Raw genomic sequence first — 16344 nt, 5'->3', positions numbered from 1 at the left:
ATATTTATCTTGTGGTCTGAGATCTAACATTTGTCTTATTTTCTTTATTTAAGATGAGTTTGACCTTATTTTGAGCATAATTTGATAAAGAAAACTGGTTTAAAAATCAATCTGTAGCTAATATTTGCTATCTACTGAAGATAGCATTCTACCATGCAAATGCACAGGTTAAAAACCATATCCCTGTTTGACCATATTTCAATCACTCAGCTGCAGTTACAGGTTGTTAGGCACACCATACTGAATATAGTTATCTATGGCTTTTTAGTTTACGTACCCTAGTAATGCAATACTCATAATTTTATTTGCCCATCCAACTGTGAATCAATAAAACACAGTATTCCAAAGTCCATTTTTGTTCAATATCACTATATGTGATTAATTGTGGTGAGTGTTTAATCATTTATTATATAAATGAAATAATATTTACCTTGCAAACAGATGAGTAATACTTCTCTTGTACTGGTATATGTTGGTGTAATAATTAATTTTATTTTATTGGTTTGGAACAATTAATATCATCATGAAAAGATGGCTTTTATAGCAGATGACCAATTTTAATACAGAAGCTATAATCTTTACAAAATGATTATAATGTTGGTTTTAACAGTTTCGTTGGTTCATTTATTTGACAATAATTACAGTAAGAGGACAGCCCAATAAAATGTTGGTGTTGTTGGACAGATGTTTCAAATGCACAAATCATATATCAAAATGTTCAGAAGAGTAGGAGAATCTTTTCAGCTATGTTGACAATTTTGTTACCCATGCGTTCTATTCCATTGCTATGGCAACAGTTGCTCCGGCCCCCATTGAATGTTTTTTTCTCATTTTTACCTAAAAATGTCACATTTTAACTAGCTATTTCTTTGAAGCTAAATGGAGAAGAAACTTCATATTTGGTGTGCAGAATACACAACACATGGATATATGAACAAGATCATCAATTAATTTGAGACATTTGATGTTAGGGTGAAAATGTCATTTTTTGGTGACTTTTGTACAGCTTTAACCAAAAATGTAATTTTTACCAGATATTAAGATTTTCATTTGATTTGACGCGTGTACACAATCTTTCTTTTTTTTTTCAATTTAATTTTTGCTAGATTATTAATATTCCTCTACATGCTCTACCTTTTCAGCTTGCATGCTTATCATGCTTATGAGAAAGTCCAACAGATTGAAAGTCAAGACTAGCAATGTACACTATAAGACTATGTGTATACATTTACATTTTGTTTATTATATTTCAGAGGGTGTGACAACCACAGAACCAGACAACACATGTGCCAGTCAACCTTGTGAGAATGGTGGGACGTGTGTGCGATTACGGGAGGCGTTTGTGTGTCAGTGTGCAGACGGATATGTAGGACTCAGATGTGAGACTCATGAGTCTGAACAAGGTGAGTTACCAAAAAATGAGTCACAAACATACTGGGCCTATAAGATAAGGCGACTTTGTTTGACAGAGTTAGGTAGATATGCTATTGAAATAGGCTGGGCACAGATTCAGTGGCGGCACCAGGATTTTTTTCGGGGCATTAGGGGCAAAGTGATTATTAGGGGGCAAAATTGCCGCAAAAAGTGGAAATTTACGTAATTTGGGGTTTTTTTTGCTTCAAAAGTTGTGGGAGCAAGAAAAATATTGGGGGGGCTGCAATCGAGTTATAGTCTCGAGTTCAGGTAAATGTTAAAAAATTTACACATTATTATACATATCTTTTCAACCCAAACTCAGAGTGAAATTTAGATACATGTTGGAGTAATATCATTGTAAAGCTTGTCAGTAATTTGTCATTTTATTTTTGAGAAATTACATGTAAGATGTCTTTTTATTGTAACCTGTGACATTTATTTTGTGAGTCATGAAATAAGTTAACTCTTCTTTACATGTACTATAACTAGACATTTATATTGTGACTCTTCATTCTCTCATAGAAAAAACTGCCATTTATCAGATTTTGTAAATTATTAATGAGACTTCATGTATTAATGATGCTTATGATTCAATAATACAGAAAGCAAAAGCCAGCGATATACACTCACTCGCTAAATCAACACTACTATGTCAATATTCAAGTGAATTCACATTTGCATAACGTTGAACGTTAACTCTATCATCTCATCTTGGTGGTTGCTTGCCGCTCTTGTATCTGTTTCGTCACCGTTTACCAATATATACCTCAGGGATTGGATCAGTTTCTCCTGGTGCTTTAAATTCGCACTGAATAATGCTGAAGTACATGATAGGGCATTGTTAAATCCCTGTGGATGGTTATACGTAGTTTTTCATAAATTCAGTGCTTAAACATGTTTTAACAGAATGTGAGAATGCAGTTTCTAGAAAATCATTTGAATTGGCTGGAAATAAATTGGGATGACTTGCAGTAAATGTCACCAAAATTGCTTCATTTGTCATCTTGAATGTCTAAGGGTATATTTAGCCTGAAATTTAGCCTTGTAATGTTTAATAAACATTGCACAAATTGTCTTGTTAGTTCCAGTGGCAGTGCCAAGTTGGAACCAGCCGTCCCAACAAATTATGAAAATTTCCACTTTTTGCGCCAATTTTGCTCAAAATTGGTTGATTTTGCCCCCCCCCCCCTTAATTCACTTCCCCTATGCCACCCCTGAAACAAAATTCCTGGCCCTGTCACTGGTTAGTTCCCAAAGGCTAAATTATTTCTATGGCTATATCATTTTTTTAAAATTAATTAACTGTGAATTATCCTAGCACTTCAGAATATGTCCAGTAGTTCTCCAAAGCAGCTGAAAAAATAATTTTTAAAAAAAGCAGAACATTTTATTTATTTTTTATTTTTTACCGATATTGGATCGGATCGGATATAGGCCGATATTATAAAATTGATATAGGATATCGGATTGGTAGACAAATGCCATTTCGGTTGAGCCTTAAACTAATGCAACTCGATTGAACAAGCTTGGTTGTTTGAACAATTAAAATTTATGATAATTCAAATCAAATTAAAGATGTGGTGTTGTGTTCCTAAAAATTATTACTACACAAATCACTTAGTGTTTCGCACTTACACTTGAACGTTGTTCCAGGTCAAGAAGTGTGACATTTGCTAATGTATTTAAGGAGAAATTGGAGCAAATTTGTTTCTTGTCTCTAGATCTCCTGTTTCATTTATTGAACTAATGTCAGCAGCAGCTTGGATAGCTTACTGTAAATCTGCACTTTTAAAGAAAGCTTTAGCTTTTTTACTTAGCATTTATATCACCAATGATTTAGGTTTTTTTCCGAGATCAGTAGTATATATTTTCAGACCAATTTTCAGCTATATTTTCATGTTCTCTGTATTAAAATTAAAATTTCTTTGGAAGAACATGAAAAAAAAGGATCTGTTCTGTAAATTTAATTGATAATTTAACAGGGGCAGATTTAGGGGGGGGGGCGCAGCTGGCGCGCGCCCCTCTATTATTTGACTAGCAAAAGGCGCCGGCCTAACTTAAAAATACAAAATATGAAAGAAATTTTAAAAAATGAACAAATTCGGCCATGAACAGCAAACAATGGGCCAAAACCATTGAGTTTTCGAGGGGGTAACCCCCTTAACACCATTTTTTCGTCATCGACCAAAAGGCGCCCCCTCTATCAAAAGTTCCTGGATCCGCCCCTGTTTAATATCAATTAGCATGTGTTCAAGATTGATAGATCACAAGCCATTCACCTGGTCACCAACATTATCAAACCACACAAGTTCATTTGAAGGCTGTGACCACAATTAATGCAAATATAGAGGGCACAACCATGCACCAGTTGTATGCAGTCGTGGTATAACCATGACAACAAGTCATGGGGCTAGTTTAATTCTGAAGTGCAATCTGGGGGTGGGGGTATTCAAGTTTGGTTGGGTAGGGATATGATTCTGACAATTTGAAATTGTAGCCATCAATATACCAAAAGCTACCAAAATTAGACCCATCGCTATATACAGTCAAATTTAATACAAAGTGCTAATGCACAAATCAATTGTAGTCCCAGCCCCCTGGCAATAGCGGGGGGTCCGAGCCGGGACTTGGCGAGGGATGTAACAGCTCAATGTGTCCCGCAGTGCGGGGCGTGGTTGGGGAGTGTACGGGGATGTAATGCCTCTCAAACAGGCCGGATCTACCCGGGGAGTGTACCGGGGCGTAATAGAAGAATACTCACAACTGTGCCGGGTCGTATCTTGGGGAAACACTCATGGGGACTTCGAACATGGTGCCCGGGGCTAGGGGGGCGGGGACTTGGCCGGGGATGTACCCCGGGATGTACACAGAAATAGTGCCCCGCCCTGCGGGGACTAATCCGGGACTGTAACATGTTTGTAACAGTTTCCAAAATTACATCCCCGGGTAGGTCCCCGCTATCCCCGGCCCCCTGGGGGCCGGGACTACAATTGATTTGTGCATAAGTTAAAAGATTAACTTAAAACGTTTCACAAAATATTTTGACAAATAAAAATTATGGCTACAGTCACTGGGCAAAATTAAAATTACATTTCATTAAATGATGTCCATATTAATGATGGGTCCATCACTGCCATCAGCCTAACCTGGTTATTACTAATTAGCAATGTTAATTAGTAAACCTATTACAGGATGAGAACAGGTTATTGGCGAGTTAAAAAATAGGCGAGTTAGAAAAAGGCGAGTTAAAATGGCGAGTTACCCCCTGCAGTGTTTTCCGGAAAGTCCACGCGTCGAGTTGTGAATTTCCGGAAAGTCCACGCAGCGAGTTGTGAATTTTCAGAAAGTCCACGCGGCGAGTTGTGAATTTCCGGAAAGTCCACGTGGCGAGTTGTGAATTTCCGGAAAGTCCAAGATTTTGAACCAAAAATGCAGTTTTGGTCAAAATTCAAAAAATTATTATTTAAAAAATTGCTACCATTAATGTATTCTTTGACTCATGTCCGTTCCATATTATACTTTATCATATAAATAGATATCAGCCTTGATTTTAAATACTGCAATCAATAGTTATTACAAATACCATTAATACTGTACAAATTTGCCTAGGCATTATGTGTTTTGACTTTGGCACATACAATTTGATTTTTTTCCGGATTTTATTTATACTAGAAGAAGAGGGCAGCCTATGCACAGGCGAGAGTAGCACTGCCTCTATATATTAATTCCCAAGATCATTGCAAGCCCGAGAGAAATATATATGATAAATGGAAACTGATTTTGCTGATTTTGGACTAGCAGCTTTAAAAAAAAACAGTACTTAATACCCCGCTTAATACACTGTGATATTTTTATTTCACTGTTGGGACTTCATCATATAGTGTTACTGTAACTCGCCACTGGGACTTCATAGTGTTGCTGTAACTCGCCACCGGGACTTCATAGTGTTACTGTAACTCGCCACTGGGACTTCATAGTGTTACTGCATGTAACTCGCCATTGGGACTTCATAGTGTTGCTGTAATTACCACGGGACTTCATGGTGTTACTGTAACTTCGCCACTGGGACTTCATAGTGTTACCCATGGGAATATCTAAAAATAGCCTGACTCTGTGGGGGTAACTCGCCTTTTTAACTCGCCTTTACCTAACTCGCCCATATTGTAACTCGCCTAACATGCTCTCTTACAGGATCATCCACCATGCATCGTGTATGGTCAGTAAGCAGCAGATATTAGACACATATAGGAATGGACTTTGTAAAGGAGAAAAATGTTTGTTTTTTAGCCCAAGATTTTATGAAAGTTGACCAAAAACAGATTTTCTTTGAAAGCTTGGGCTTTAACTCTTGATACTTGTTGTTGATATACTTAAAGCCATATTGTAATATTTCCATAAATAATAGATTAGTATTTCTTTTCCATAAAATATTTCCCCTTTTAATTTTGAGCCGAACAACTGAGGCAAAGAAAGCCTTTGTTTTGTACTATAATGTGCACATTGGAAGATAATACGCATAGTGGCCAATTAGTGATACAGTTTTGTGCAGCATGCTTTCTTTATGAATCATTACAGGGCCAAGATGGAGGAAGCATTCTTTGTGACATTCCATCATGATCTTGAGCTATTTCGATACAGCTACATTGAAGATGTAATAGTGTCCAATTTTCAGTTTTATTTAAGTTTAAAATTTTACATTTTAACATTTAGGCCAACATTTTATAATAATGGCGGTAAATTCAATTTAGATCTGTCCAATTAATCCAATAATATAATGATCGGTTATAATAAAGGAGACTAAATGTTTCTCTATTGAATTTGAATTGAATTAATCTAATGAATCTTTAATGATGACCATCTCACTATAGGATGTCAAACATCATCATCTGTCAGTGCACAGTCCTTTAACCCCAATATGTTTGTATATTGACAGAATGACCTTTCATTGTGTTGGGTACATAAACTCATACTCCATAACTAGAGGTCAAATTTTGAGCCATGCTTTTTTAATGGAGTTCAGTGATTGTGCCATTGGAGTTGAGATCATTTTGCTTATAGTGTCTCAGACATCAAACTAGTTGACAACTTCAAAATATTTTGCTATTATTATAATACACTGTGATCATAACATATCAGTGAACATGATCACAGCATGGCATTCACCAAGGTGGAAACCACCGACAATTAAAATGGCTATTCGATCTCACGTGTGTCGTATCATGTTTTAAACACTCAATAAAATTCCAATAGGCGCGAGGTTAGGTGTGTCCTTGCGAGATAAGTGCTTAGCTCGCAGCAGTGAAAACAATTAAATTGCAGGAGCAATTATTAGCGTGGATCACTATTGGTCAGTGGAGTAGATAAATGCTCTGATTTGCTATATAATGGCATTATATAGCTTGATTATTTATATATTAACACAACAACAACAAAACTGCATATAGCGCCTGTACAAAACACCTCAAGGCGGTTTACAGAGAATAGGCTATACAAATTAATACTAGTGCTACAATTTAAATCATAAAACTATATTAGTAAGGCATGTTTTAAAAATATACTATTTATTATTATTACGGTATTTATTATCTTTACCCAGGGTATGCCCGAATCAGCTTAAAGCTAGATACTATAGATGAAAAGTACCGTACGGTACTTTAAAAACCTAGTATATGACAGAGATTCAATGTTGCTCAGTCACGAGGGATCATTTTCTGGACACAAGCATAGATATGTGATGGATATATTTTTACAAAAATGCATTTGAATTAAAAGCTTCATTCAAGAGAGTTAAAAAGCCATAATGGGTGATTTGCTCCACAGTGACGCCCTCAATATTTCTTGAATTTCTACTTTTTGCATGATTGTAATGCCCAGTGGTGTATGAAAATACTGTGAAAGACCAGGGATATGAGACAAAGACTGAGCCAAAAATGCTTTAATTGCAGTAAAATTTAAGTTTTTATATTAAATCCGGAGATCTCCGGTTTTATTCAGAGTTCAAGCACTTGAATGTCATTGAATCAGTAACGTATAAATGTGCGCATATTGCTATTCATCGTACGTTTTATAATATACGTCCCAGCTACATGATGCTCTGTGCAATAATACATGTAATAAGATCAGCGAGCTAATACACGCATTGCAGGCGTTGGAATGAAATAGCAATCTTTGTTTTACCTCATTTGTTTGGCTTTAAATTAAAAGGGGATGATGTGATCAGTGAAAACTAATATTTAAATAGGAATCTATTCTTTATGCAAATCACACATTATTGATATGATCAAATCCAATCACTGTATATTTCCTGTTCAGAATGAAAGATGCTAACTATACATTCAGATGACCTGAATTAGACACAACCCTGAGGAAACTAAACACTTCAGTGAACATCTTAATACATTTGTAATATCCAAATAACTAAATGTGTGTAATCTGTGTATAGATTTTGCAATGTATAAGAAGTCATGATGAGGAGCAATTGAAGCCTGAAGTGGAAAAAGTGCCTACGCACAACCCAATAAGCGCACCCCTAATGAGCCTGATAAATTTGTTTTTTTCTGTCCAAAACCTGTGATATCAGGATTCTGCTGACAATGGTCCAGCAATGGTGTGAGAACCATCCTAGTTTTTAGTAATCCCAAACTCTCAGCGTATCACCTAGTATTAGCTTGTTCTAAATTTGTATAAAACCTAAAGAGATGTTTATTATAACGAAATTATAGAAAAATACAAGGTATAAAATAATTGACACACATCAAGTCCAACTGTCCAAGGCAAATAATGACTGCAATTGTATAGAAGGTCTGTAAATTTTTCACTAGAGCATTGAAATAATCATGAATTTCACTATATAATTCCTCAAGGGTTAAGACCTTAACACGCTATTTCCCAGGATGCTGTTAACCCTAACCACAAAAAGTCTTATGAGGAAAATGAGCATAACCCCTGTAGCTACCAGTCAGTAATCTTGTGCTTGGCATGCAAGGGTCTAAGGTTCGAATCCTGCGAGTATCAAGTAACTTCTTTGTTCATCTTCCCTCCTTTTGCATTCCTTCTTTCCCTTCTGATAGCAAAAAACTAAATAGGCGGTGTTAGGGTTAATGATCATGTATATCCCTTGATTGAGGCTTATATTAACCCTTAAACCACAAACAATCTTACAAGGAAAATCACAAGTCAAATATAATTAAGCACAGATTCGTTGGCCAGGCCAGCGAAACGCCAGTGGCTATACCGGTTCGTGATTTTGTGCTTGCCAAACAAGAGGTCTAAGGTTCATATCCCAGGGGTGCCAAGTGATTTCTTTGCTCATCTTCCCTCCTTTTGCATTCCTTTTTTCCCTTCCGATAGCAAAAAACCATGGCAGTGTTAGGGTTAGCAGATGAGTTGCATATAAACGGTCGGAAACACGGAAGTACATAATCTTATCATCTTTTTCATTTGATTTGATGACTATAAGTTATAAAATGTTTGACTTTGATTTCCTGCAAACATCAAAGTATATGTACTTGAAGATGATAGAATAAACTCTACAATTCTATTGAATTGATGCCTAAGATTTCTTGCAGCAGGTCAGTCAACATCATTTGTAAACTTTACCAGTACTCATATTAATAGGAAAGTACAAGTGGGAAATTTATGTAAGTGGCATCCATATAATAAATAGCCAAAGGCATAAGAAAACTTTCAAAATTATTATCAAACAAAATCAGTCAGAACTCAGCAGTCTTTGCTTGGGTGAAAAAATCAAAATTGACTTTTTGTGCAAAAATGGAAGGAAAAACATTACTTTTTTCACATGAAAATATTTTTATTGACATTCTGAAGAGAAAATGTTAAAAAAGTGACATTTTTTACCCTCATCCCATCTTCGATATTTGTCAAATATCGTGAAATTAGTCCAAAAGAAGCTCGAATTTAGCATTTTGTTATGCCAAATTTTGTTGCCATAATTATCTTAAACCAAAGGTAGCCTATAGCTGCTAAGTTAACTTGTATTTATATGTATTTTAGGTGTGCTAAACTTGATTTTCCTAAAATTGACCAGGGCCTACTGCAGACTGGTTTTGCTTGATCGTATAACGTTTGAGCATGATTCAAAAACCTTTAGATTACACCATGCCGGTTTCACTGGCCCGGCCAACAATTCCCCGAGTATATATGACTTGGGCTGATTGTGTCATCGCATCATGTGATATCCATGCATTCAGTGCTTTTTATAGTGAGCTTTAGTGAGATTCAGTTCAGTTAGGGTTAATCGTTTTCATCCAAATGGTTGTCTGTCTGTTTGGCTGGCTGCTTGTCTGTACGGATGGACAAGCAAATTCATGAATCTTCATAATTGATTTGAAAGCTTTTAAATTGCCCTTTCAAAAAACCTCCAATTGGCTCCAATTATGTCAAAACTGTTGGCAGATACATTTGCTACATTACCGAATTGTGAATAGTCCCTAGATGTAGAGAAGGCAAACTTAATTCTTGATACTCTCTCAAGTAGCAAAAAAGTACACACACATGCAACGCTTATATTGGTATTCATGTATTCCTACCTCAATTCACACCTGTAGCCATTAATATGTAAAGAAAACTCCGCACGAACGTTTACTTTATTACAGAGATTTCATCGTCTTCTTTATTTTTAATTTAACATATTTTAAGTTGTAGCAGATAAACTAGAGTGTCATGTCCTTTATTAGGAAATCAGGGACTGTATACATTTAAATTTCCAAAGGCAGTTGTATTCCTTAATTTAATACCATGAAAAGACGGCCTCTTTTTCCCGTTCTACACGTACACATCGTCTAAAACGTGCAACGAAATCTTTCTATTATGTTTAGTTAAGATGGGGATGGGACGCATTGTGCAAGATATGATGTCACTTACTGTTGCCCTGCCATTGATCCAGTGGACTTTAGAATAACCATGACTTAGAATTACGCCACTTGCGGTTCCGCCATTATGCACTATGTGCGGGAGAGCCTCGAACTGGCAGCATACATGAATGGGAATTGAACCAGTCATATAACATTCTGTGTAAGGTTACGTAATTCTTCCTTTCATGTATGCTGCCAGTTCGAGGCTCTCCCGCATATAGTGCATAATGGCGGAACTGCAAGTGGCTAATAACCACTGACCACATACAATAGCACATTATATTCACACATTTGACAACTGCACTGGCAATACCACATGATCCACATCCAGTCATCCACACATATAGCTAAAAGCATAAGGTTGTGAACAATATTTTGCAGTACAGCCGGTTTAAATTTAATACTAAATTGTGTTAATTGTCTGGTAATTTCATTTCATTTCATATTTATTCAAAATTACATCGTGGCAAATTATATTGTTGTGTACTTCTGAATGAAGAAGCAAAATGTTCAAAACCCACATCACAAATACTCAAGAATTGCATGCAACGAATGTCATGGTGGTAGTAGAGTCAAATTACAAAATTCACAGCTATATAGAATTGTCTGACAGTACGTATTATGTGATTGCTATTAACTTTGAAAAGTGGTTTAAAAAAAAGAATGGAAATTTTGAGTTCTGCATTGAAATGGTAGAATAGAACACCAGGATGGCATGTTTTATGGATGCTGCATAGTAATGCCTTTTAGTTTACATTGCTGCAATATAACAATTTAGCAGGGAAAGTGTTTCATCCATTAAATAGGAATTGAATTTCTTTCTGTATGAGATGACTTCAACTATTTCACCTGAGTGGTATGGGGTTATACACCATAGCTGCCCTATACATAGTATCTTGGGCATAGTATAGTATAGTATATTCATACACTCTTACATAGCGAGAACCAATCAGAGCAAGCGTTAGAAAAATCCAAACCATGCATTGATTGTGTATAGTGTGCACTCCGCGTACATTGATTCATTTTTCGACCGGGTTGATGCATTTATATTTGGTTCTATTTTCCAATATTTTAGTGATAATTTTGTTATAAAAACAGCAAAAATCATGTGCTTTTTCTTCTCGTGTATGAAATAGGTTAATGAATGCATATTACTTGTTGCTCGAGAAATTAGACAAAATAATGTTGATGCGTCTAATGCACTCCTCCTTCGGGGCTCGTGCATTAGACGCATCAACATCGGCACACAAATTTCGCGCAAAATTGCAGCAAAAAGTGGAAAATTTCTTAATTTTTTGGGTTTACTGGGGGAGGGAAACTGGGGAGAAATAGAGTTCTGACTGGGGGAATTTTCCCTGCATTCCAACCCCTCCCCCTTGCTGCCACTGCAAGTAGAATGTCAAACAAGAGGAGGAATGTGACGATGGAATTTAACATGAAACAGCTATTACAGGATTGACTTTATTGCAATGACACAGTACAATACCAGCGATGAATACAATTGGAACAGTTAAATGTAGGATGAAGAGCGACAGTCTGATAGAGAGATTCAACATAAAAGATATCTTACCCTTCCCATAATGCATTTTCTTACATTTCAATAATCTGTACTGATCTGCTATCTAGTGCAGCATGCATAAGTCGAGAGTGACGAAATGTACCTCAAATGTAGAGAGCATAATTATCCAGATCTTGCAAATTGTGTTTTTTTCTTGACTATATGAATCCATTATTTGGCCAGTCTATTCTCAAGCTATAGATGAACAAAGGGAACATGAGAGGGAGTGTCATTTGATGAAATGAGGTGATATGTCATGTTGCAAAGGATTCTGGGAAGCGTAAGATATCTTCTGGAGATTCAATTTAACTGCCGCTTTTGGCAAGGTACTTTATACCTGTTATTTTGGCAGCAACTTAAAATTAGCCTTGTTACAAATGTCAAAGGATTCCAACGGAAATGAAAATATCCTTCAATGTCTGTGCAATGAAACTATTCCTTTCAAACGAGCATATTAATAAAGATAGCAACTTGTGTTTGGTTAAGGAAAAGGGGTTTCAAATCAGGACACTTAATTTGAAAATTGTGTCACATATATAGCACACTGCTACATTTGATATTCTTGGTAATGCAAGCCATTACAACAACTCATGCATATCAATTTGATCAAAATATTGTGGGTTTTAAATGCTGATTTTCAGTCACTATTTATCTGAAATATATACATGAAACTTGATATCTAGGTTAGTTGTCTAAATAAATGGGTAAAGTATATTTGTCAGACAAGTTTGAATACATGACAATGTATTTAGGACAAATACTTGTCAAAAATATAGGCAAATTTCTAAATGTTAAAATGGTCCATTTTTATGTACAATTTGATAACCATGATTTAGTACTATAAACCTAGAATGTTGGCACATTTGCAATTTTTACCAGTCTGTTTTAGGTATCAAAACACTCCCACCTTCCCCACCCAAAAAAACCCACACCAGAATATGTTGGTAGAACAAATTTTGAAATACAAATTTTTTTTTTAAAGCCATTGGTTGAGTAAGTCCAATGTCAACCTTACCATTAATTTTGTAGATGCTATAGCTATTTTATTATAATTTGTTTCTGAGAAATGAACATTTATGATGTTACTTGATCAAGAAATGATAAACTTATCATGACCGTATCATATCCTGAGATCAATTTTTCCCAGCTTGATCACATCACATTATATACCTTTATATTTAATTGAAGAAAATGTGCACCAAAATCATTTTATTTTAACAATTGAAATGTCAGATGATTCAGTGTTTCCAAAATAGGGTTGTTTTTCAATTTGGCTTTCCATTAATAGTAGTTTTTGCTATGCGTGATCCAGCCTCTATTCCCACCTTGACGGAATACGTTGTCAAGATCAGTTTGTAGTATCGACTACTCTGCTTTATCTTCATCCCCAAGTTACTATTTAATATCAGTGGGGATTTATATTGAAACTGGCAAGAACCGTGATTGAATCCGTAGCACAATACAATGAGGCACTCCAGGGAGGCACTCATTTCATTTATAATGTAGCTGAAATTGTTTTGGCATGGTTTCCTTTTCGCACGTTGTAGGAGTGAAATGTAGGGTTCATTAATTAATATAATTAGGACATGATTTCTTGTTTAACGTTTACAGTCATGATGGTGAGAGCAGAGTCGAGGACAGAAACAGCGATAATACCCTCAAATCTATTAAATCAATGAACACAGTTCAAACAGCGATAATACCCTCAAATCTATTAAATCAATGAACACAGTTCATACATACCCAAACATTCAGTGATTGCTGTTCATTGAAACAGTCAAAGAAAATAAGATGTAACATTTTAAATTAGGGGTTTTCCCTACAAATGTTTTTGTAGTTGTCACGCTAAGCAGCCAGGCATATAGATATAGATATGCTGTTGCAGCACCCGCTCTCGGCCAATCACTCACGCCATCATGGGTAGATATTTTTGGCTCATATTTACTATCCTTTGGAATGTACAGAGCAAACCACACAAATGATAAGAAAATATACAAAAAGAGTATAAAAGTACCATATATGGAAATATCTCACTTACTGGCTATATTCAGTTTTCAGTGTATGAAAAAATCCAAGTTATACTTTAATAATTTGTATAATCCAAGTTGGGAGGATTTATATTGCAACTGACAACAACCATGTCTAAACCAGACAGACATGCCCACCGGTGTATGGGGTCCACTCAAAAAATGCATTTTCCATAGGAATCTTTCAACTAATCTCCTCTCCCAGCATGTCAGAAGTGTGTCAAAGAAATTACTTTCCTGAAGCTGAAATAAAGCCTTCACAAAAAGTAACAGAGCCATTATGAATACACCTATAGCTTCAGAACTATTCATCATATTCACAATAATTTAACATAGAAAGAATGTTGGTTTATTAACATGCATCTGCCCAAGAAATATAAGATCTATCATCCAAACATATTCCACCAGGCCAGTTTCCATGATATTGTTGTTAATTCTCACAGCATTGAAAAAAATAATACACATGGAATCTCATTAATAAGATAATAATTTGTGACAACGTATGTCCATAAAATATCACCCTGCTAAAGCTAATAACCTCAGAGTTGCAATGCTGTCATGAAGACATGATGATGGAACACGATATCCTTGTCACCACTTTGAAATCATTTATTACCGATTCAATTTCAAACATGCATGCTCCTTGTGCTGCATGGCATGTTAAATTAAGGGATATTTCTCTAATTCATTAATATTTAAAATATTTTGTATGTGATAAACTTATTTTGAACACAATTTGGGAAAACAAACTTGTTTAAGTTTGCTTTGAAGCAGAATTTTTAGAGTGCAAATATCTGCTATCTACTGAAGATAGCATATTATGCTGAGTATCTTACTCTTAGCATGTGGTGAGATCTGAATATCAAACAGGATCAGGCCAGTGTGCGGGGGGTAAAGACAGTGTAAAAATGTCCAGGGTCTAATTAGAAAGACAAATTAACAAATGGACCACTTTATCATGTTTTACTATTCAAAATAAATGCAAAAGTCATGGGGTACAAGCCTGAGCATGCTATACTGAAAAAAAAAAGACCAAGTATAATGTATAGCATATCTCATTAATCATTATCTGATGTGTGCACAGAAAGATTATAGCAAATGCTAAAGGAGGCACAAATAAGTCCAATGCGGATATTTACAAATATCAAATTCACCCAGAGTGTCATGAAAATAACCCCAAGGCACATCTGTTGTATTTGCCATAGTTACATATGAATGTTAAGATTCTAGTAGTCCTACTAAGAGGATATTTTTAGGCATTCCGAAGGAGAGACCTTATGGCAGCATGATCAATTTGTATGTCTGTGTGTCAACCATAAATATAAGACTTTTGGTTAAAATTTGGTCTCATATGAACACCAAACTTGAGTCATAGCAGCACTACGGGAACCTTCAAGTTGTAACACAATAATGGAGCTGTTTCTTCATTCAATATTCATTAAGCATGGTGTGAATGCACACTTCATTGACTAATGACGATTATAACTATTCTTCATCGAATGAAGAAATGTTGTGATGTGAACGAGTTCAAAGGTCCATATCATGTTAACCTCCAGGCAATGCTGTCATGAAGATATGGCGAGGAACAAGGTCTTCTTATTACCACTTTAAAATCACTAATAGCTGGTTCAATTTCAAACATGCATAATACTATACTGCGCCAATAAAGTATCCTTACACTTGGAAAAATAATCACAATTCCCAAACTAAACAAAATTGGGGTAAATTTTGTTTTTTAATAGATGCACTAGATAATCCTGCACATTATGACACCACATTGAATCCAATGTGACTTCAAGAAGCAAAGTTACAAGCATTTGATTAGACGAAGGTCCAGTTTTGAAAGTGACAAACTGGCCTATTCAAAACTCCACAGACTAGACATCTGGTTTGAGTGTGGTGAATGGCTAATTTATGCATTTGGCTTTAATTTAAAACAAAAGGAACAAAAGAAGACTGAAATAAACGAACTGACAAATAAAATGAAAGTTATGAAAAGTACACAGAAGTAAAAACTGAAATTAAAACTTCTTTAAATAACGCTTCATTGAAGAAACTGTGCTGTCTCTTTGTTTCGCTTGTTGTAATCTTTTTTATGCCTTGTATAGGCCAGTTTGTCACTTTTAAAACTGGACCTTCGTCTATTCAATTGCTTGTAACTTTACTTCTTGAGGTCACATTGGATTCAATGTGGTGTCATAATGTGCAGGATTAGATAGTGCATCTATTAAAAAACAAATTTTACCCAATATTGTCCAGTTTTGAAATTGTGATTATTTTTCCAAGTGTAAGGATACTTTATTGGCGCAGTATATATTGTATACTGTATATATACTGTAATATTTCTTAAAGAAATTTTTGCATGTTTTGCATGTAATTTAACTTATTTTGAAAATCAAACTTGTTCAAGTTTGGAATCAAACTTGTTCAAGTTGCTCTGAGGCAGAATTTCAAAGTGCAAATACCTGCT

At 35.5% G+C, this 16344-nt stretch overlaps 1 protein-coding gene across 2 annotated transcripts in view; it reads left to right on the top strand.

The window, feature by feature from the left end:
• LOC140153139 (uncharacterized) overlaps positions 1-16344 on the top strand; it is a 61967-nt gene that overhangs the window by 9980 nt on the left and 35643 nt on the right. For both annotated transcript variants that reach the window (XM_072175787.1, XM_072175795.1), the window contains exon 3: positions 1254-1403. In XM_072175787.1, coding sequence (XP_072031888.1) covers positions 1254-1403 — 150 coding nt within the window. The remainder of the gene's footprint in view (positions 1-1253; positions 1404-16344) is intronic.

The sequence above is a fragment of the Amphiura filiformis genome, chromosome 1 (assembly GCF_039555335.1).
Source record: "Amphiura filiformis chromosome 1, Afil_fr2py, whole genome shotgun sequence".
In the NCBI taxonomy this organism is placed as follows: domain Eukaryota; kingdom Metazoa; phylum Echinodermata; class Ophiuroidea; order Amphilepidida; family Amphiuridae; genus Amphiura; species Amphiura filiformis.
The sequence above is the reverse complement of the archived record's forward strand: the minus strand, read 5'-3'. Positions and strand labels throughout refer to the sequence as shown.